The sequence below is a fragment of the Camelus ferus genome, chromosome 3 (genome assembly GCF_009834535.1).
Source record: "Camelus ferus isolate YT-003-E chromosome 3, BCGSAC_Cfer_1.0, whole genome shotgun sequence".
NCBI lineage: Eukaryota > Metazoa > Chordata > Mammalia > Artiodactyla > Camelidae > Camelus > Camelus ferus.
This window is the reverse complement of record NC_045698.1, coordinates 115,252,159-115,275,004: the sequence shown is the minus strand read 5'-3', so window position 1 is coordinate 115,275,004 and position 22,846 is coordinate 115,252,159. Positions and strand designations below refer to the sequence as shown.

General features: G+C 55.4%; 2 protein-coding genes across 8 annotated transcripts in view; one reads left to right on the top strand and one right to left on the bottom strand.

Moving 5' to 3' along the window:
• SNAP47 (synaptosome associated protein 47) overlaps nucleotides 1-5,548 on the bottom strand; it is an 85,457-nt gene extending 79,909 nt beyond the window's left edge. For all 7 annotated transcript variants that reach the window (XR_004318914.1, XR_004318913.1, XM_032477271.1 and 4 more), the window contains exon 1: nucleotides 5,390-5,548. The gene's annotated coding sequence lies outside the window, so the exon portion shown is untranslated. The remainder of the gene's footprint in view (nucleotides 1-5,389) is intronic.
• Nucleotides 5,549-5,872: 324 nt separating this feature from the next.
• JMJD4 (jumonji domain containing 4) lies at nucleotides 5,873-11,084 on the top strand. Its single transcript, XM_006189397.3, has 6 exons — nucleotides 5,873-6,341; nucleotides 6,630-6,795; nucleotides 8,764-8,889; nucleotides 9,233-9,500; nucleotides 10,061-10,207; nucleotides 10,638-11,084. The coding sequence occupies exons 1-6, from the start codon at nucleotides 6,077-6,079 to the stop codon at nucleotides 10,938-10,940; spliced, it is 1,275 nt and encodes a 424-aa protein (XP_006189459.1). The 5' UTR covers nucleotides 5,873-6,076; the 3' UTR covers nucleotides 10,941-11,084.
• The last annotated feature ends 11,762 nt before the right edge of the window (nucleotides 11,085-22,846 follow it).

Sequence of the window (22,846 nt, the reverse complement as noted above, 5' to 3'; positions counted from 1 at the left end):
GAGGCAGGTACGTCGGGCCCCGCCGCTGCAGTGTGCTCGCAGGCCTGGTCGGCACTTGAAACCAGCTGGGCCCTGGTCCTTCTGGCTGAAAAGAGCCTCCTGCCACTTGGCCGCTCCCCGTTTGCCATACACCATCCCCAATACCCCAAAAGTACCGAAGAGGGGTCACACCTTATTTACCTCTGCTCCCCACACTTCGAAAGTTTGATTTAGCCTGGAAATTGAATTTATATTAACAATTGCCTGGCCCGAGCCGTCGTTCCCGAGCTTGTATTCTGGGAGGTGCTCCCTGAGCACTGCGTGAGATTATGCACACACTCCTCAAAGAATCACCGAGTCTGGCACTGCAGCATCCAAGGAAGCACGCTGAAGTTCCAACTCCAGCTGTGCCACATGCTTTACGACTGTGGAAAAGTTACTTCATCTTCTGGGCCTCTGTTTAACCAATAAATTAACTAAAACATCTAAGGACAAAAATCAGCTCTGAAATATTCTAAAATTTCAAGAAGAGAGAAAAGTAAGAGGAAAGATTTAAGAGAAGCACAAAACACTTCTCATTACAGCACCGTAGACAAGAAACAGGAGAAAAGTGCTCAGGTGTCACAGTCACCGAGGAAAAGGCACAACGACCTCGGGTCACCTGTGGCCACAACTGTTCCTACCACAGATTTCCATGCAGCTTTCCCAACAGACCAGAATAAATGAGGATTCCATGGACAGGCCAGAGCGAGAACAACACTGCCGTGTGTACTGCAGAGACCCAACCCACACACGGCCTGTCCCTCAGCCGAGGACTCAGACACTGCACCTGTCCTGTCCCCGGGGGCTTGCCTTTCCTCTGGTCCCCCTGTACAGTGTGCAGGAAGCAGTGTCTCTGCTCCCTCAAAGGCCAGACTCATGCACCCTGGATCTCAACCTCCTCCCTCTCCAGGCAACGTCAACCTGTCCATCCTTCCGCCACCAGGGGAGGGCACGCTTTTTCTGACAATGGCCAGGTAGTAAATATTTTATGCTTTGTGACCATGTGGGCTCTGTTACACTGCTCCACTGCTTTGGCAGAGCAGAAGGAGCCAGAGACAATACAGAAATAAAGGGGTGTGGCTGTTTCATTAAAACTTCATTTATAAAGCAGGGGGCAGCCAGCCTTGGCCTGTGGGCCACGGTTTACCAGCCCCTGTCCTGGATCAGCTCATCAGTTTGCACATGTGCTCTAAGACCACCTTAAAAGGGACAAACCCCCTCCCTACATCCCCACAGTCCTCTCTACTTCCTGCTCTTCCAAGAGGCTCTAAACTCTCCCGTGATTGCCCATCCCCCACCACCCAGGAACCGCCCCCTCCAGACAGACTCCTGTCCCCACCGCGCACTGACACTGCTCTGCCCCGGCCCCCAGGGAGCCAGATCCCACGCCCACGTTTACCCTAACCTCTGTTCAGCACAGCTGCCCCACTCCTGAGAGACGTCACATCCTGGCTTCCTGGATACTATGCTCCCCTGGCCTCCCACTCCCCAAGGGCCTGTTTTCAGCCTCCTCTGCTGGTGCTTCCTCGTCCACCTGACTGCTGACTGCTAGAATGGCTCAGTCTCGGCCTTGGTCTTAATGACTACTCTCCTCCCAAGCGAGTCAACACAGTTTCACGGCGTTAGTATCACCTCCAGGCCGATGCCTCCCAAACCTTCCCCTCCAGCCCAGACTCTCTGGGACTTGAGTACTGACGGGGCCTCTCTGCCTGACCATCCAACGGGCACTTCCAACTTAGCAAGCAACTCCGTCTGCTCCTGCAGCTCAGTGAAGGCACTGCCAGGTGAGTTCTCCTGGATCCCCCTTCCTCACCCCTCCCAACGAGCCATCAGCCAGTCCTGGCAGTCGTACCTCCCATCTGCCCTCTGCTTCCCCATCCCCGCAGACACAACACTATGCAAAGGTGTCATTACTCTCCTGGACAGCCTCCCAACTGGCCTGCTTGTTTCATTCTGCCCCCACCACACACTGTCCATCCAGCAGCCGATGTGACAGTTAAAAAGCAAAATTAGAAAATGCCACTCTTCTGCTGAAACCCTTCCCCACGTGCCTCGAGTAAAATCCAAAGTCCCCACCCCAGCCATGCAGGCTTTACTAACTACAGCCTCACCACCCAGCCCCTCCTCTCTCCTCTGTTCCTGCCTCAGGGCTCCCCACCCTGCTGCTCCTGGGACACTAAATGGCCAGCTCCATCTTGCTCCCCAGGTCGCTGCTCCAGTGGCATCCTCTCCCCCGTAACAGACCCTTCTCCGACCACAGCACTCCCCTTAACTCCACAGAGCCTGTGACTGTGCTTACATGGTGCCAACTCGGCGACACACTGGAGAAGGCAAGCAACACAAGGAGGGTGCCCTGTGCACAATGCCAGCACATCACAGGAACCCAGTAAGTATGTGCTGAGTGAACCACATATGACACGAAAACATCAACCGTGTCCCCTTTAAACAGTTTTCTTCCTTCTACACGCTGACCTCGGTCTCCGTTCTAAGCTAAGTTCCTGGAGGCCTTATTCGGTCTTCACCTGCTGTAACCTGGAACCCGCATCTCCCAGTGAAAAGACCCGTAGACTCGTGCTGCCCCTGTGGGTAGAGCTGGGCTAGGGAGAGGAGGTAACGGTAAGGCACCCCAGGAGTGTCTGAGGCTGGTCCACACAGTGACGCTCCCGGGAAAGAAACAAGTGGTCCCAGGGACTGAACTCCTAACACACGGCAGTTAGTATAATGGGTCTCTCTTAGCACTGGCACAGACCTGTGCTCTGGAGTAGACGCAGTATCAGGTAAACACCCTATTTTTAGTTAATTTCCAAAGTAACAGACCAAGCGACATTTTACACACCTTCCAGTAACCCCTGACCACAAGAAGGCTTAGAGTCAGAACAGTGGGAGCAGTGTCTCCAGGCACCAGTGGCCAGTCTTTTCCATTACCTTCACCTCCTGCTCCTCAGAGGCTCCCACTCTCAACCTGGGAGGTTCAAACGTGCCGTTTGGGGGTGTTCCGTTGCAATCGCATGGCCTATTCACATGGTACACACTGTCTTTCTAACCTCTCAGAGCAGAGAGCTAGAATTTCGTTATTCCCACTGCATTTCCAACAAAGTGCTGACTTTTGATCCCCTCTCCTACCATTTCCCTTTTCTGGCCCTCTGTGGGGTATGTCCCACCCCAGGTTCTGACTCAGGTCTGGGTGGGGCCCAGGAGTGCGCAGTGCTCAACAGTTCCCAGGTGACGCCAGGGCTGCCGTCTAGGGGCCTCGGAGGGATACAGACCTGAGTTCCAGTCCCAACTCTGATCATGCTCCTTAAGCTGAAGCCTCATGTGCACAGTGGAGGTAACGCTGCCAACATCAGAGGGCCACTGTGTGAACGAGGACAAATACCACACAAAATGTCTGGCCCAGGGCAAATGCTCAAGAAAGGAGACTTCCTCTCCAACTCGGAGTTACTGGGTCAGTTGTCCCTACAATCCTGGGGAGCGTGTGGACCTGCTGGCCTAAAACCTCTCCTTCCTTACAAAACTTAGTCTCAACCACAGAGCTTCAGGAGCTGAAATCCTGGGGTTCCTCTGAGGCAATGACTACCTGAATTTCCTATCTCCCCTATGAGGCAAACTTTGAGCCATAGTTCCCAAATCTTAGACAACTGTGAAAACTCTGCTTCCCACACACTTCCTATTTGCCTTCCATGATCTCAACTTACAACTTAAATCAAGTAATTGAGGAGCTCCTGGTCAACAAGCAGCAAGAAGCTGACCATGTACCATTAATCTTTTTTAAAAAGCTAAAAGCAGAGAAAGCTTACATACATAAACTTGCATATATGTAAAATAGAGAGACCCTGTGTCTATGTGTGTGCAGAGAGGGAGAGAGAGAAAAAAATTAACATGTGGTGAAAAAGAATATGAAAACGAATATACGTATGTTCCTATATGACTGAAGCATTGCACCGTACACCAGAAATTGACACAACATTGTAAATGGACTATAGTTCAATTAAATTTTTTTAAATTAAAAAACAGAAAAACAAACAAATAAGTGCGTGGAAGGATAACTCTGTATCAAGAATGAAAAGTGCTCATCTCTTGATGGGATTAAAGGTGACTCTTTTTCTCTATTGTAGCTTCCCAGAGCATTCTCACTTTCTGCCCCACACTGGCCCAATGAAGAATTCCACAGCCTGACCACATGAGGCACAAGGAGCCAGACTGGGAAGGGAGCACAGTGCACACTGAGTCACACAACCCCTCACACTGGTCTGCTTGCCACAAACTCGCCACCGCCTGTCCTATCTAGCCCATGTTCTCAGCTCCCACTTTTGGCCCCCTCCTCTGCCTGGACTCCAGACTCTCCCAAACTCACTGTCTTCCTAGTCTTCCCCTCCTCTGCCTTTCCCCACTTCTGGTCCTCGCTGTTGTCCTGATGCATGAGCTTCATATCCCTGGGAACTACTCTTAGCAAGCTCCTCTCCAAAGCTCAGGGCCTCAGTATCCTCAGAATCTCCCTTATGACACCTATAGGGGTAAATAAACAAGATTACATCTTCACTGCTTACTAAAGAGGAGGGAGTTGCCCCTCCCCTTCCCTTTGGCTATTTCCTTTGGTCAGGAATGAAACAAACTCAGTGTTCAGATTTTACAAGGCACAGTCACCACCTGCTGACTCAGAGATGCAAACACACACCTCCAGAACTGAGGCAGGGGTCGCTCGTGCATCTATTTTACCCTCAAGGAGACAGGAGACAGCGATGGGGGTGGGGGGTGGGGGTCATACCTAGTCTTTCTTCTGCTTCTTGTGTGTGAAATGTCTGAAGTTCTGCCCACCTCTGTACTCTCCTGCAGATGCCTAGCATGCATGTAATCTGCCCATACAATAACAGACCTATTTTCTTCCTTCCATATTGATGTGGGGAGGTTTGTGTTGGAAGGACATCTATTTCTCAAACATGCTGAAACCCTGACGTGTCACCCCCACCCAAGTCCCCCTCTGATGGCCCCCCATTTCAGGTCTGCTGGTGTGCACAGCCTCATGTCCCCACCCCTGTCCCCCACACCTGCACGTCAGAGCATCCCTAGTCCCCCAGCATGTCCTCCAGGTCCCACCAACCTCTCCTGGCCCCCAACATCCCCCTTAGCCCCCAGCGTCCCCTCCAGGCCCTCAGCATCGCCTTAGACACCCAGCATCTCCCAGGACCCCTCCTTTGGCCCTTGTGCCTCTTTGTTAGCCCAGCCCACATGCCACCACCTTCTGCGTCCTTGGAGCACTGGAAAGAGGAGGGGTCCTCACCCAGGCATTAGCGGCGGGAGAAATTGTGCTGAGGGACCAGCGGAGGGGCTTGGGACACAGGCCCAGCTGCAGACTAGGGACACCGCTTACCTGAGTCACTGGGGAGGCGCGAAGACAGCGAGACCCGGGGCCCGCACCGTTCGAAAACCTCTGAAGCGGGGCGGACCCGGCGCGGGGCCCAAGGCACCGTAGCCCCTCAGTGCCTGCGCCAGGTGAGGGCCGCTGCCTGTGTGAGCATGCGCCCGGGGCCCGGCGCGCGGCGTTTCGGCTCCGGCGGGAACTGCGCCCGCGGAATCTTGGTTCCCCCCGACTGCGCCGGGACGACTGCGCCGGGACGACTGGCCCGGGACGACTGCGCCGGGACGACTGGCCGGGACGACGCGCCGGGACGACTGCGCACTACCGGTTCCTGTACTTCGCCTTCTTCGTGCTGGCGGGCGCTGGGCGCCAAGCCGCGGATGCCCAGAGCGTCTACGCCGGTACTACTTTTAGGAAGCACTTCCTTTTTCACCTCCCAGTTTAAAGAGCAGAGAAGTGGAAATCCGGAAGCCGGATTTTGGGCCCCCGCTCTCCGCCGGGCCGTGGCCGCTGCTCCGCCCCCAGCGGCCCCTCCGGTCCAAGGAGGCTCCTCTGGCCGCCCGGCAGCCCCCCACCTTGTCCGCAGCAGCTCCTCCGAGCCCCCCCGACCCTTGCCCCATTCCCAGCAGCCCTCCCGACCCCCCGGCAGGCCCCCACCCTACGCGCTCCGCGCCCCACGGAGGCGGGGCCTGGCTCGGGATGGACAGGGACACGCGCGTGTTCGCCGAGAGCCACTTCCGAGGGCTTCGGGGGCGCCTACCCGGCAGAGTCTGCCCCAAACTGGACCGCGTGGACTTCATCGAGAAGCCAGACGCCTTCTCCTACGCGGACTTCTTCAAGGGCTACCTGCTCCCCAACTTGCCCTGTGTTTTCTCCAGCGCTTTCACCGAGGACTGGGGCAGTAGGAGGCTCTGGGTGACGCCCGGCGGAAAGCCCAACTTCGATTATCTGCTTCAGAACTATGGTGAGGAGCGCAAGTGCCTGGGCAGGGCAGCGACATCATGGACTAGCAAACACAGGACTAGAGCCAGTGTCCTTTGACTCTCGCCCTGCTAAATTCCCTTGGGTCAGACTGTGAGGGCGCTAATGAGGTAAGCCGCGGAAGGCTTGAGGGAGGCAGGGCATGAGTCGGTCCCCAGAAGAATTCATCTGGAGACGTGTGTACCAATGAGTTGGAGGGCGGACAGGGTCAGGGAGGATGGACAGGCTGGAGCACTCTCAGAAAAGTCTGTGCCTGACCCTTGCCTTTCAGGAGACCTGGTTGTACCTGTTGCAAACTGTGGGGTCCAAGAATACAACTCCAACCCCAAAGAACACATGCCCCTCAGAGACTACATCAGCTACTGGAAAGAGTACATTCAGGGGAACTACTCCTCTCCACGGGGCTGTCTCTATCTCAAAGACTGGCATCTGTGCAGGTAAAGGAGCCTGGAGCACTGGCCCCAGCACTGCTTTTCCTGCCCTGAGTGAGTCCTGGCTGCACACAGGGGAGCTCGTCTTTTCCCCAGCTAAGAATTTAATTAGTATAAAACCTGCTCTCTTCAGAGTGGTTGGAAGTGTCATTCTGTCCCGTCGTGGCCATTTCACCGTGCCTGGACAGGGCTGGCTGCTGTGAGGAGTGTGGGCCTGGCAGTGGCCCAGATGGGCTGTGCTTGCTACCTTTTTTTTTTTTTTTTTTTTTTTGGTCACATTTGCCCATAACTGTCCTTGTCAGCTTCATCTAAAAAATCTAACTGGCACCATCTAGCTTTTGCCTGTCCTCTCGGATGCTCCTGGGATCAGCCTGCCCTCTCCCAACCTGCTTCTCCAAGTCAGGCTTGCTCTCATCCACCTTGGCTGCTGCCAGTCTCCAGACTAGCTGCCCCAGCTCAAATCCCGCACCCTGCTGCTAGACTCACTGAAGTCCCAAAGATCTTTCCGGCAGGACTGTGTCCTGCCCGTTTAAGGTCTCCATTGCTAACAAGCAATGAGGCCAACACTTTAACGAGGCCTTCTGAGGTCTGTCCCCGTCGACCACAAACTTCTTCCTCCTGAGGAGCTTGAAGGACGCTGCTTTAAGAAACCTCTCGCTTCCTTGGGCAGCTCCACGCCTTCTGCTGGCACTCATACTCTGAGGTGGCCCTCAGAATTTTGTGTCCCTCTTCCTTGCCAGGGCTGTGCTTTTCACTAGCAGAGAGGGGATCACAGTCAGACCCCCACCTACTGGCACCACCTGGCACAGAGTGGGTGCTCCAATAACGAATGAGTGAACAGTCAAATTCTTGTTTTGCTCAAGCAGGAACTAAGACTCAAAAAAAAAAAAAAAAAAAAAAACAAACTTAGATCCTAGTGAGTCCCAAGATGAATCCGAGAGTGCACGAGGGGCACGAGCATCCTGCTCAAAGCTTGCCCTGGGTGCTGTCTGCCACACAACTGCTTGCTTGGCAGAGAGAGCCGGACCAACAGACAGTGGGTGAGATGCAGCCAGACTCTGGTCCTAGAGCTCAGGAGCTCGTTCCAGGAACGCAGATGAGCTCAGAGACGCAGACGCTCACGCGCGGTGAGTTCGGGCTTCAGATAAGCTGTGAGGGGTTTTCAGGTGCAGGTGTGTCCCAGGTGTCACAGGGGGCACACTTAGCCTGGAAGCGCGTTCGTTGTTTATTTGAATTTCAGTCTTGATGGAGTGCCCTGCATTTCCTTTGGCAACCCTAAAATAAAAGGTCTGGATCAGGCAGGCAGGGGTGGCCACAGGGGAGTTGATACCTGAGCCTTGTTTTGAAGGATGAGCAGGCGCCTGTCAGTGCACAAAGATATGGCAACAGAGGGCCTGCACAGTGTCTTAGGGAACTGCGGGTGACTTGGTGCTGAGGCTCCCCCGCCACGGCCTCTGACTGCGAGTGACGTGGGACCGTGCTGTTGGCAGAGCTGCACCTCTCCTTGGGCTAACTTAGAATGCTCCTCTGTTTGGGAGCCCATTGGTTGGGTTGTGGGGATGGACTAGGGAGTGAGAGCTTGAGAGACGAGGTACAAAGGACCTTGGTGTACATGCCTGTGAATCCACTTGGCAGAGTCAAGGTCCCTGGTGTGGGTGAAAAAGTAGAGGAGGCCCCCAAAGTTGGGAAACCAGCATGACGCAGACAATGCATTTAGAACCAGAGGCTGAAGGCCTGGAGCGCGTCCGGGAGGGGCCCAGAACGGCTGGGTCACTGCCTGTGCTTGTTGGCTAGGCTGTGGCTGGATGGCCTGATGTGGCCCACTCAGCCTGGCAGTTGGCGCTGGCTCCAGAGGCAGGTCAGCATCATTCACATAACTTCAAACCTCTCAGGGTCTCTCATGGCCTCAGGACCTGGGTGCTGGGAGGTGGGCTGGCAGCGCCTTCGGCTGCAGCCTCACGCCTCTTTGTGAAGGGACTCCTCAGCGGAGGACGTGTTCACCCTACCCGTGTACTTCTCGTCCGACTGGCTCAACGAGTACTGGGACGTCCTGGACGTGGATGACTACCGCTTCGTCTACATGGGGCCCAGCGGCACCTGGTAACCGCCTGTCTGCTCCCACCGCCGTCCTGTACCCTGACCCCCGTCACCCTCCTGTTCCTGCTGGTGTGTCGGTCCTTGGCCAGAGCCTCTCAGATTTCCGTCAGCCAGGTCATGGAGGTGGCTGCCAGGTCTGGCATTCCTAAGCCCACTTACCCTCTTTGCTCTGTGGCAAGAGCCCAGGCACCTGCTCTGGGGTGGGGGAGGTCTGGCCCTCCCACCTGGCCCACAGGCCGGGTCTGAGAACTGGGGACCAGTGAGGCCTCTGAGCGTGGCCTGTGTAATTCAGAAGGCGCACAGCCCACATTTGAGCCACAAGACACCAACAGGAGCTCTTGTGCAGGTCACCGTTCCACGCCGACATTTTCCGCTCCTTCAGCTGGTCTGTCAACATCTGCGGGAGGAAAAAGTGGTTCTTCTTCCCACCGGGGCAAGAAGAATTCCTGCGGGATAGCCGCGGTGGCCTGCCCTACGATGTGACCTCCCCCACACTCCTAGATGGCCACCTACACGCCAGGCTCGATCTCTGTAATCCACCACTGGAGGTCACACAGGAGGCTGGCGAGATGGTGTTTGTACCCAGTGGGTGGCACCACCAAGTCCACAACCTGGTAGGGTGGGCCCTCCCTGCCCCACATGCTGTGGTCCTGAGGGCTCAGGGAGACAGGCCACAGGGCTTCCCGACTCAGCTGTGCCCCGTGGCCTGCCAGGTGGCCCTCCTCATCCTCAGTGCCTTCCTAGACGCCTCCCTGCAGAGAGCGGGGTGAGCCCGCCCCTCCTGGTCCCACAGAGTGGGCAGGCTGTTCCTCTGGGAGAGCCCGGATGTGGGACACGGCAGGCCACGGGCAAGGCTGGTCCTGCCTGTGGCCACGCTGGCTCCTGCACGCAGCACTGCTGAGGGCCCCCAGCCTCTTTCCCTCCCTCCCGTGTTGCTTTCCTGGGCAGCAATGGGCAAGGGGTCTACAAGCCATGGGGTTGTCCCAGCCCCCGGGGAGCCCCACTCTGGGTTAACTGTGGATTCAGATGATCACAGCCCCGGCTCCCTTTTCCCTTCTGGCACCCATCGGGAGATGGGAACAGCCCTTTCCAGCTTGAGAAGACCTCAGGACACGGGGAGGGGACAGTGCCCCCTGTGGGCTAGTGGGGACAGCCTGCGCCCTGCCCTTTCCAGGAGGACACCATCTCCATCAACCACAACTGGGTCAACGGCTGTAACCTGGCCAACATGTGGCACTTCCTGCAGCAGGAGCTCTGCGCGGTGCAGCGGGAGATCATCGAGTGGAGGGACACCATGTCCGACTGGCACCGCCACTGCCAGGTGGGACGGCTGGTCTGAGCAGGAGCGGGGCGCGCGGAAAGGCTCACCGGGGCTACAGTGGGAGGACGGGTAGGGGCCTCACCAGGGCCGAGGCCTCAGCGGGGGGAGGGTGTGGAGGAGCCCCCAGGACAGCCTGCGGTCCCACGGGAGGGTGTGGTCTCCTAGGGCCAGAGCTGCAGTCTTTGGGAGGGTGGGGGGTGGCCACCGGACCTGCCTCTGTGAGCGAGAGTCTGGGACCGAGGCAGGTCACTGGGCCTTCCAGACTGCAGGACTCAGACGCGCTTGAGTCCGGCCCCTGGGTGTCTTCCTCCATCCTGAGGGCTAGGCCGTGCCCAGGGCCCTTCATAGCCTAAATTCTGTACAAGGTGGGCAAGAGCTTGCCCAGAGCCGTGCGTGAGTGGCGGCTCACTGGCCGCTCTTTCTGACCCAGGTCATGATGAAGTCGTGCTCCGGCATCAATTTCAAGGACTTTTATCACTTCCTCAAGGTCATCGCTGAAAGGAGGCTGCGCTTCCTGGCTGAGGGCGTGGACCCTGGCCAGGTGGGGGGTAGCAAGGGCTGTGGGCTGGGCCCCCAGCAGGCCGCTTTTGACGTCGGCCGCATAGCTGAGGTGCTGGAGTGCGTGGTGGCCCACGCTGACTTCCAGAGAGTGGACACCAGCGCGTTCTCACCACAGCCAGAGGAGCTCCTGCAGCAGCTGGAGGAAGTCGTGGCCGCCACCGTGTCCCTTTAGTGCGGGTCGTGAGAACTGGCTGCAACATGTCCTGGGGGGACGCTGGAGGCACCAGTGTGGAAGGCATTCACCCTGCTCCAGAGTCCCTTCTAGCAATAAAGCTCTGTTCTGTGTGGCCCAGGACATGTCACCTCTCCACTGAAACTTGTCACCTCAGTGTCTCAGGCACAGTGTCTGCTTTTTGGGGTCTAATACGTCCTGTCTGTTGGACCTTGATGCTTGTGCAGAGGGTCCAGGTTCCTTGTGAGGCCCAGCCAGGACTGGGCACTCTGGATCCATTGAGAGGGTGGGTGAGGAGGCGCTGTTCACTTGGACCCACAGCGAGGAGGCTGGGAATGTGCTGGGGATTTCGAAGTGGGGGTGACGTGGCTGGGTTTTCTTGGTTCCCCACCCCCCGGCCTTCTCTCAGCAAAGGCCAGCACCCAAGCTGATAGGCCTCCCATCCTTAGCACTGCAGGGCAGGTGGCTTGTCTCGCAGGGCCCCCTCTGCCCTAGCACCACATCCTTGCCTAAGTCCCACTAGAGCAAGGCCCCCAGGGTGGGGGGAGACACTCGGGCCCAGGTCAGCCCCAGGACCCAAGGCCTGTGTCTCTGTCCAACACTAGACAGTATTTAAATACAGCCCGCCCTCCCTCCACTGGCCGGTACCTCCCTCCTCCCCCACAGGATCCTGAGCCAGAGATGTCTCTTGGTCAGGGCTCTAGGCAGATCTCAGCGCGCTGTCCCGCATGCAGGCCCCCCAGGTGTCACAGGTATATCATGCAGCTGCCATTTGGGCCTTGTTGGCAGCAGGTAAGCAAGACAGAGCACCAGTGAGTTCATCGTCCTCATGCTCACCGCAGCACCGCCTTCGCCCTCTGGAGACCCCAATCCCGCCCTTGAAGCTGCGTGCGCAGTGAGGGAGAGGGTCTTGTGCCAGTCCTGCAGGCCAGGTGGGACCCGAGAGGCCGGCTGGAACCCGGGCCTCTTCCACACCTCGTACACCTGTTCAGCACCATCCAGCGTCTACTCCTTGCACACCCCTTACTCGCCATTTAACAAAGTGATTTGTGCACTCATCCTGCCCCATCCAACTTCCAAACCTAGCTTCTCACGCCTGTGCCAAACAAAACTCAATCACTGCACACTATTCTAGTTTTTAAACTCTGCACACTTGCATGGGCCATGCAGTTTCTACATAAGCCTTGCACACCTGTGTGCTGCTACTCAGTCATCAGTTTCAGGGATCTCCAGAGAAATGGAACCAACAGAATAGGTGTATGTGTATAGAGAGAGAGGGAGAGAGAGAGGGGGAGAGGGAGAGGTGTTGGGGGATGGCGAGTGTGAAGTCTGCAGGGCAGGCTGGAGACCCAGGGAAGAGTAGACACTGCAGTCTTGAGGCTGAAGGCTAGACACTCAGGCGGGGTTTCTGGGTTGCAGCCTGAAGGCAGAATCACTTTGGGGAACCTAGGTCCCTTGCTATTAAGACCTTCAACTTACTGGATGAGGCCCACCCACACTGTGCTGAATTAAATATCAGTCACATATAAAAGATGCCTTCACAGCAACGTCCAGACTGGCTAAATTTAGCCAAACAACCTGGCACCATGACCTGGCCACACTGGCACATAAGGTGGAACATTGCAATTACCCCCTGCACAGTCAGTGGTCAGTCTGCTTCAGCCAGTGCCCACTTCCCACAGGCCCTCTCTGACGCTCAGCGACGTCTGCCGGCACACGCGCTGTGTAGTTCAAAAGCCAGTGTCTGGCATTTCCAGTTCACTTCACACTCTGCACACCTATTTGCCTTTCAGAGTCACTGTCTACACACTCCATTTGCAGTTCAAAAACCAGTCTAATGTGTGTGCGCCCCGATTTCGCTCCAGCACACTCCTGCAGCATTTAACAATTGCTTCTCCCATGCTCACCACCAGGCTTTCTATTCTCACAACCCACTGTGTGCTATTCGGCCATGTCTTGTTGCACACTCACTGCAAGAGGCACTTTGAACACTCACTGACGCCAGGTTATCAACCATTCTTCACTATCCTGCTCCTTCTGGCTTCTCCTGCATCCCACCATGTACCATTTGAGAGTCAATGTTTGCACACTCACTGCAAAACAACCACTCTTTGCCCGTTTGTGCTGATTTATTAGTCTTTCCTTGCACATTAATTCTGCAGAATCCAAATTCCACTAAGCCATCAATAATCAACTCCATTACAATCTCTGTGTGGCGCAACAATCATTTGCTCCATTTTGCTCTTTTCTGTGTCTGCTTCTTGCACACCCATTTGCCTTCAACAATATCCTTGCACAATCACTTGGGGCCTGGCAGAGGTGAGCCTTGCTGTGTGTCTGAGTGACACCTATAGCCATTGAGGAGGAAAGGGTAACTCAGAATTGCCCCACCATTTGTCTATCTCTTGCCCTTACAGGCTGTGTATTCTGACAGGGTGCAGGCTGAAGGCTGTGTAAGGTCCTGGGACCTCCTGCTGTGCCTGGTGTTAATCCTTTAGCTTTCAGTCCTGGGAGAAGGCCCCGGAGGGCGCTTGGGTGAGCTCAGGGCAGTGTGTGTTTCCCACCTGGGTTGGAAACGCTCCGGTGTCTGACGGGGAGAGCTGTGTCTGTGCCGCCCACGTATCGCTGGTCCTGGCGGTACACCCCCTCCCCGTCCATCTGGCTGCATCTTTCCCCTCCCTGCAGGAAGGATTTACATCCCTGTGACATAAACAAAGGACGTTCACAGGGCCCCACCCAGCCAGAGGAGGGTTACCAGGGTGTACCCGACGGGGGACAGGTGGCATCTAGGGCATGTCTGGGTTAAAATGGTTGCACAAGGCGTTGCGGGGGTGCGGGAAATCCCTGTACACAGGCAGCAGGGACACTTACAGAATGACACCCAGCTGTAGCCCTAAACTCTGTATCACAGATCTTTCCCCTGGATTTAAAAAAAAAAAAACAAAAAACAAAACAAGGAAAGGAATTCTGAGGTCAGAGGAGTATTCAAGTTCAGGTGAAGTGCTGACCTTGGGAGAAGGGGGACTATGATGGAAAGCCCTGTCTGCCCTCAGCCTGGTTGCCAGTAATCTTACTCTGGCTTGTTCTTTTCCACGTTGTATGTTTTTGTCTTGTATACGTTTCCCCCACTTGGGCTCGTGGAATTGCAGAGTTTGATCTACAGTTTTCCCAACTGGTGGTCAAAGGACACCTCAGCAGGAGAAGTAGAAAGCTTCTCTTCCTCTGAAGTGTAGAAAGGCAGCCATTGTCCGGGGGCGGGAAACGGCCCGGGCAAGGGTTACTTTTAAAGATGCTCAGATTTCAGCGGCTGCTGCTGTGCCTGTGCAAGTGCCTTCAACCTCTGAATCCCCTGGGTTCTGAGGCGCTGCCTCAGCTCCTCGTTCAGCTTAATGACACTGAAATAAAAGTTTCTGTGGAAGGTGGACGTGGGCACGTCCTTCAGAGAAGGCTGGCCTTTCTCACTTCTGCACACAATAAACTAATGACCCTGCAAGACACTGAATGAGGACTGAGCGTGTCTATCTCATATTAAACACAAGAAATGAAAGAACACAAAACCACATCTCCCAGGCTGTAGCGAAAGTGGGATTTTGATATAATTTTCAAGTGCAAGTTTTGCTGTTTACAATAATAGTAAACTTTAACCTTTTATACAAAAAATCAATCACCCTCTCACCTCCTCTGAAATCTCCCCTTCCCACCGGCCCCACCTCCTGTGGTCTCACAAAGTCCTTGATGCCTGGCACTTACAGTGGCACCAGGTAACCTCAGTGGGACTCGGCTGCCCCTCCTCACCTGGTGAAGAGCAAGGTATGTGAGGGGGGGCCTCTCCTTTACCAGGGGGGGTGCAGTGCAGGGTGGGGAGGTAGATAAGACTCTGACTCTCAGCTGGCCTTGAGCATGGAGTCTCTGAGATCCCATCTAGCCTGAGAAAGGCTGGAGCGGTAGGAGACAGGGCCAGGACCCCTAGGAGGGTCACGGGCAGGTGCTGTTATGACATAAGAGAGCTGCCATTGTCAGACCCAGAGAGTGAGTGGGTGCTCTAGGCTGCCTGTGGGCCCAGATGGTGATGACCAGCACCTGTGAAGGAATGAAGGAAGTGTACAGGGGGCAGCACCTGGCAGCAGGCAGGGCAGTATGCCCACTGGCAGTGGTCCTGAGCTAAGGTTAGCTAGTCCTCTGAGTCCCAGAGAGCAGAAGGCATCTAAGGCAGCAAAGTGGTCCACAGGAGTCTGGGGCAGCCTGTCCACTGTCAGGAATCGTGCCCGGCCAGAAGGGAGGGTCAGTAGTGAGCCAAACCCGGGGGTGGTCTGGGCTGGCAGGTTGGGAGCGAGGTGCCTGGCGAGCCCGGGCCACTCCCCGCGGAGAGGGGGCTCCTGAGGCTGGCTATTGCTAGGAGTTAGTTAGAAGGTACCCTTTGTGAAAAAGAGCAAAGTAAACCTAAAAAATAAAAGTTAGAAAAGAACGTAACAGAGATACCAGAGCTGGCTCTAGCTCACATGACGCGCTGGCTCTGAGCCTGGAACTGGAGCTGGGTCTGGATCTGGACACTATGCGAGGACCGGTGCTGAAGTCGGCTCTGGCTCAGAAGCAGGTGCTGGGGGGGCTCCAGCTGCGGCTGCCACTGAAGCAGCTGGAGCTCGAGGTGCGGCTGGATCTGATGGTGGAGCTGCTGCTGTCGCTGGTCACGGACCTGGCGCAGGGCTGCGAGGCGTCTCTAGCTCTGGGCTGGCTGTGTCTCTGCTCTCCGAATTCGGTTCCGGGTGTAAAGCGCGCAGCAGCTCTAGCTCTGGGGCTGCTGCCGGGGCTGGTGCTGGACCAGCTAAGGCTGAAGCTGGCGTGGGAGTCAGTGAGAGAGCTGCGTCCGTCTCCAGAGTTCTTTGTAGAGCTGGTGCTGGTGCTGGAGTCGGCGCTCCAGCTGGTTGCAGTTCTGGAACCGACACTGGCCGTAACTCCAGCTCATGCCGGAGCTGGCTCTGGTTCCGAGCTGGGGCAGAAGTTGACGCTGGTGTGCGCTCCGGCTCATGACTTAGCGCTAGAGCTGGAGCTGGTAAGGCTCAGAACTTAGTGTGGATCCTACGTCTGTAATTACCTTGGGAGGTGGTTCTAAATCTGCAGCTGATGCTAGAGCAGTTGCCGCAGCAGACACGGAAGTGGATCATACACAGCAGTCCCTGTCCTGGAGCTGGTGCCAGAGCTGGTGGTGGAGCCGGCTGGAGCTCAGGGGACGTGGTGGCCCCGACTCTGGAAGCAGCCCTGGCGGTGGTACCAGAGCTAGCTCTAACTCAGGGGGGGGCTGGTACGAGAGCGGGTGCTGAAGTTGCTTCTAGTTCTGGATCTGGCCCTGGATCCAGCCCTGCAGGTGGTGCTCCCTCCAGCTCTGGCAAAGATGCTAGAGACGGCGCTAGCTCCAGAGAGAGTTCTAGAGCTGGTCCTGGAGCTGGCTGGCCTCAGATGTGACTCTGAAGGGAAATTGTTACCAGAGCTGCCCTTGGCTCTTTTCTGGACCTGGCAGTGAGGCCAGCTGTAACTCTGGAGGTGGTGTGGAGCTAGCATTTAGTTTTAGGATTTGTACTGGAGCTGGGCTAGCTCTGGAGTTGGCCCTGGAGCTTGCTCTGTGCTGGGAGTTGGTGCTGGCTTGGGATGTGGCTGTAGCTCTGGAGCCAGATGGCCCTTGAGCTGGTTCTAGCTCTGGAGCTGGTGCTGGAGCTGATGTGATGCGAGCACAGAGCTGGGCTAGAGCTGACTGGACCTCTGGAGCAGGTACTGCCCCCACATCTGGAAGTGGCACTGGAACCAGAACCAGAAGTGGCTTCGGCTTGGGCACTGGTGCTGGAGTGGGTGCGAGCACTGGCCGTGCAGCTGACCTGCCCTAGAGCGGGCATTACAGCTGCCCCTGGAGCTGTCTAACAACACAGCTACCTATCAGTGCCACCGCAAAAACGTAAAAGACCCCAATTGCTGTTAAGGGAAGTTCAAGCCCAAGGTCCACATCCCAGGAAGGGTTTCCAAACTGAAGTGCACCAGAGGAGTAAGCTGGGACTGCTCTCTGCTCGTCTCTGTGGCCCAGCCGCATCCCTCTTGACAGCAGCCCCTCCCAGCCCTCCTGACCCTCTGGCTCGGACTCTGGGCTCCAGAGCTCCAACTGCGTGGTGCTCCAGATCCAAGTGAGACGTGTTGAACTGTGTGTAGTCCATCAGCCTCTTGGGAAGAGAAGTATGGAAGCTGACAGACACCCTCTGGTGACTAGTCCAGACTGGGGCCCAGGATTGATGATAAGGCACTGGGGGAAGGCAGGAGGGCAGCAGAGTTAGAGGAACCCCCTGTCAGAGGTCCGAAGCAGCACCCACACAAACCTCTTACCCCAAACAGTCCATGCTGGGAGGTCCAGCCCCTCCATTGAGGAGGGAGAGCCCTCCTCCTGAAGCAGGAAACTGAAACAGATGCCCATTTTCCTTCCCCTGCCTCACACACCCCTCCCTAGCCTAGCAAGTTACTCTTGAGGAGAGCCAAGATGGGACCTGGAGGGCTACTGTCTACCTTCAGGATCAGGGCCTGACTCCCAGCTTGCCTCTGCAAAGGCCACCAGCTCAGCTGGAAGGGTCTGCCCTTTCCCAGAGCTCACTCCTGTCCCCTGTTCCATTCAGGGGTTTGGGATCCCCTGGGTCCCAACAGACCCTGCCAGCTTTCAGGGACAAGAGGAAGCATGGATGTTGAGAGGAGAATCACCCAAACACCCCCTTCCAGGCAACACACGGACTCTGCCCCCACCCCTGCAGCCCCAGCCTTTCAGGCCACCAAACTCGCTATGCTAGGCCTAGTCACCGCCCTGTGAGCAGCCGTGACGTGGGGCCTGAGCGAGCAGTCAGTGAGCACCGCTGCCCGGCAGCACTGGCACCATCACAGACCTCCACTCCTGGCTTTCAGGTCACATGACCCCTCCTTGGGGAAGCCTTCTCTGACCCCTTCACCCCTCTCCCCAGACAGATATGGCCCATCTGAGTGGCACTAGACTTAACAACTTGCTGCTAACTGCAAGTACTACAAAAGTGATGGATATCACTTGCCAGACGCAGTTATAAGAAGTCTGTGGTTTCCATCTCATTCACTCGCTCCTGTGTACCCCCACCCCTGTCTTTTAATGTCTCAATTTCTCTGTCTCTCAATCTATCTCTGTCTCTGTCTCTCTTCCTCTTCCCTCCATCCCTCTCTGCCCACACCCTTCTTTAATAGAAATGGCAGCCCAGAGCCTAAGGGAATGTAACTGATACCTTGGACAGACAGCCAGTCAACCCAGCAGGTAGGCATCCTGGGCTAAGTTCAGGTTGCCTGGGATTGACAAATGGTTGGCCTGGCAGCTAGGCTCTCAAGGCCAAGTTCAGGACACCCAGGATGGACAGCTGGTTGACAGCAGCTTGTCATGTGAGGCAAAATTTGGGATGCATAGGACCCCTTATATGAAGAGCTAGTCAACTTGACAGCACAGCACCCAATGTCAAGCTCAGGATACCCAGGATGCCCAGGACAGACAGGTGGCTGGCCTGGCAGCCTGGTGCCTGAGGGAAAGTTCAGGACACATGGGATGGCAGGAATGAACAGCTTTTCCCAACAGCCTTGCACTGAGGCCAAAACTGGGACATGTGGGACAGACAGCTATTTGACCCAGCAGCCTGGTGCTCAAAACCACATTTGGAATGCCCCAGACAGAGAGCTGTTTGATCCAGTAATCTGGGGCCAGAGACCAGGTCTGGGATGCCCTGAGCAGACAACTGGTCGAAACTGGCAGCCCAGTGCTGAAGTAAATCTGAGTCAAGTAGGTAGAACTGCTGGTCCAACAATTGCTTCTGGGTCAGAAGCCTGATGCCCAATGCAAAGCTGGGTGCCTAGGATGGACAGCTAGTCAAACTGGCTGCCCAGTGCTTGAGGACACTTTGGAGATGCAAGGGATACTCAAGACAGATTGGTGGTTGACCCAGCAGCCTGACACTCAAGGCCAACACCAGGACATTCAGAATGCCCAGGATGAACAGCTAGTTAACCCAGCCATTAAGGGCCTGAGGCCAAGTCTGGGATGCACAAGACACCCAGGATTGACAGCTGTCACCAGGAAGTACAGCTCCTGAGGCCAAGTCTGAGATCCCTGAGACAAACAGCTGGTCAACCCAGCAGCCTGTCACCTGAGGCCAAGTGTGGAATGTCCAGGATGCCCAAGATAAAAACCTGATCATCCAGGAGCTTGGCACTAAGGCTGACACTGGGAATGCCTGAGACAGACAACTGCTTGACCTGACAGCCCATCACCAAGGGCTATGTCCAGGACAGCTGGGATGAACAGTTGGTCTCTCAGCAACCCAGTGCCTGAGGCCAATCTGGGATGCCCTGGATGGACAGCTAGCTAATAAACCCAGTAGCCCAGCACCCGAGGCCAAGTTTGTGATTCCTGGGATGGACATCTTATGAACCTTGCAGCCTGGTGCCAAAGACCAACTTTTGATGCATGGGATACCTGGGATGAACAGCTGGTCTGTGCAGCAGTCTGGCCATCAAACCAAATCTGGGATGCCCCCCTCCAAATGACTGGACAGCCAAGTGATCAGTGATATGTTCAGGATGTTTGGGATGCCTGGGACAGACAGCTAATCAATCTGGCAGCCCAGTGCTGAGGCCAAGACAAGAACATTCTGATGAACAGCTGGTTGACCCAGTAGACTCCAGCACCCAAGGCCAAGTCCAGAATGCCCAAGAAACCCCAAACAAACAACTGACTGACTTGGCAGCCCAGTGCCTGAGGCCAAATCTTGGATGCTCAGGAGCCCAAATCAGACTGCTGGTCACCAGGAAACCTAGAACCCAAGGCCAAGTCCTGGGTGCTTGGGATGCCCAGGATGGATAACTAGTCAACCCAGCAGCATAGTGCTCAAGGTCAAGTCTGGGAAAACATACAAACAACGCTTGACCCAGCAGCCTGGAACCCTAGGACAAGACTGCGATCCTCTGGGTGGACAGCTGGTTGACATAATTGTCTGAAGTCCATGGACAAGTCTGGGACACCCAGGAAGCTCAGGATGAATAGCCAGTCTACTTGGCAGCCTGTAAACTGTGCCCAAGTCAGGGTTACACAGAATAAACAGCTGGTAGGCCCAGTGGCCTGCACCTGAGGTAAAGTTCAGAAGGCCCAGGATGGACAGCTGGTCGATTTGGTAGTTCAGCGCTCCAGACCAAGTGTGGCACACCTGAAATAAAACACTGGTTGATGTGACAGCCTGAATCCAGAGGCCAAGTTTGAGATGCCCATGACAGACAGCTAGACAGCCCAGTATCCTAGTGCCCAAGGCCAACTCCTGGATGCCCAAATGGACACGTATTCACCCTGGCAACCCAACACCCGAGGTCAAGTTTACAATGCCTGAGATGAGCAGATGGTTGAGCCAGCAACCTGGTGTGGGAGGCCGCTTCTACCTAGCAGCTCAGCATGCAAGACAAAATCTGGCACACCAGGGACTCCCAGAACAGGCAACTGGTCATCCCAGCAGCCTGGCACCTGAGGCTAAGTTGAGATGCCCAGACCAACAGCTGGCTGAGCTAGCCTCTTGATACCCAAAGCCAGCTTTGGATTCCCCATATGGACAGCTAGCTGAACTAGCAGCCTGGGGCCCAAGACGAAGTCTGAAACACCTAGAACAAACAGCTGGTCAACATGGCAGCCTGGCAGCCTGGTCAAGTTTGGGATCCATGAGACACCTGGGGAAAACAGCTTATTGACTCAGCAGCCTGGCGCCAATGCCAAAGCAGGGACCCTCAGAACAGATGACTGGCAAACCTAGTAGCCAAGTGCCTGAGACCAAGTCCTAAATTCCCTGAACGAACAGTTGATCCACCTGGCATCCTAATGCCTGACACCAATTCATGACACCTGGGACAGAAAAACGGTCCACTTAACAGCCAGGTGCCCAAGGAGAGTTTTGAATGTGCAGGACACACATCTGGTTGACTTGGCAGCCCCATGCCCAGGGCCAAGTCCAAGATGTCCAGATTGCCTGGGATGAACAGTTGTTTTATTCAGCAGCCTGGTACCTGAGGCAAGTTCAGGACACCTGGGATGGCAGCTGGTTGGCCTAAAGGATGCTTGTCACCTAATGCCAAATATGGCAAGCCCAGGACAAACTAATGGCCAACGTGGCAGCTCAATTCAGAAGCCAAGCCTGGGATAGACAGCTGGTTGACCAGGCAGCCCAGGGCCAAGGCCAAGGCTGGAACACCTTGGAAAGATAGGTGACTGACCTGGCAGCCAATCCAGATTTGGCTAGATTTGGCTAGAGGCCAAATCTAGGGTGATCAGATCAGGAAGAAAGTCAGCCTGGCAGCCCAATTCCTGAGGCCAAGTCCAGGATTTCTGGAAGGTCTGTCTCGTGGCACATTGGCTCTAGAGGTCAAGTCCAGGATGCCTGGGACAGCTAGTTGACATGCCAGCCTGGCACAAAAGGCCAAGTCTGGAATATCCTGGAGAGACAGCTGGTCAGCCCAGCAATCTGGTGACCAAGGCCAAGTCTGGGATGCTCAGGACGAATAGTTCTTCTAGCTCTAATACAAGTACCCAAGTCCAAGTCTAGCAGGCCTGGGGAAAACAGCTGGTAGACCCAGCAATTTTGCACCCAAGGCCAAGTCTAGAACACCTGGTACAAAGAGCTGGGTAACCCAGCACCCCAGCTCCCCAGCACCCTAGACTAAGTCTGGGAGGCCCAAGACATACAGTTGGCCAACTGCAGCCTGGTGCTAGAGGCCAAGTCCAGGACTCTTGGGATGGACAGCTGGTTGATCCAGCAGTATAGTGCCCAAGGCCAAGTTCAGGAAGCCTGAGATGCTGGTGACAACTTGTCGACCTGGTAGCTCAGTGCCAAGGCCAAGTCCAAGACACACAGGACACCCAAGATGAATAGCAGGTCAACCCAGCAGCCTAAGGCCTGATGCCAAGTCTGGGGCGCCTAAGATGGACAGCTGGTTTACTCGGCAGTCTGACACACAAGGCCAGGTCTAGGATACCTGGGATGCCCAGGATTGACATCTGATTGACCTAGAAACTTGACACTTGAGGCCTAATCCAGAATGCCCAAACAGACAGCCAGTTACCTGCCAGAACATCACCTGAGACCAAGTTTGGGACGCCTGAGTCAAACAGCTGGTGGACCTGCCAGCCTGGCACTGGAGGCCAATCTGGGAAGCCCGAAATGGACACCTTATTGATCTGGCAGTTTGGCACGCAAAGCCAAGTCCAGGACACTCAGGACACCTCAGATGAATAACTGGACAGTTCAGGAGCCACAGACAATTTGGGGACAAAGAGGATGACTAGCTTATCTACCTGGCAGCCCAGCACCAGAAAACAAGTCTGAGGCACCCAGGATGGACATTATCATTACCAGCCTGGTGTCAGAGGTAGAGTCTGGAATGCTCTGGATGAACAACTGGTTGATTTGGCAATCACTCCTGAGGCCAATTCTGACTCTTCTAGGATGAACAGTTGGTCACCCTGGCAGCCCAGCACCCAAGGCAAAGTCTGGGATGTCTGTTCAGAGCAAAATTTGCCCAAGCCATTGTGAGGAGCTAAGATCTTCTTGAGCCACCCCGCTAGGCGACATGTGCTGTTCTAATGGTCTTCTAGACACTGGCGAGACTTTTTAACCCCGGTCAGTAGAAGACCTACCCTTTGTGGCAGCCCCAGGTTTCTCTCTTTGGATCATATAGCTCTTCCCGCATTGTTCTTCCCTTCATAATTAAGGTATTGCAGGCATAGGACAAAGATTCAAACGCAGCCGGCCCTCACTAACCACATTAACGCCCGCTTCCGATTATTACATTCTCCTCTAAGTAAAAGGTTGAAAACGTTAATTAAAAAAAGAAAAGCAGTT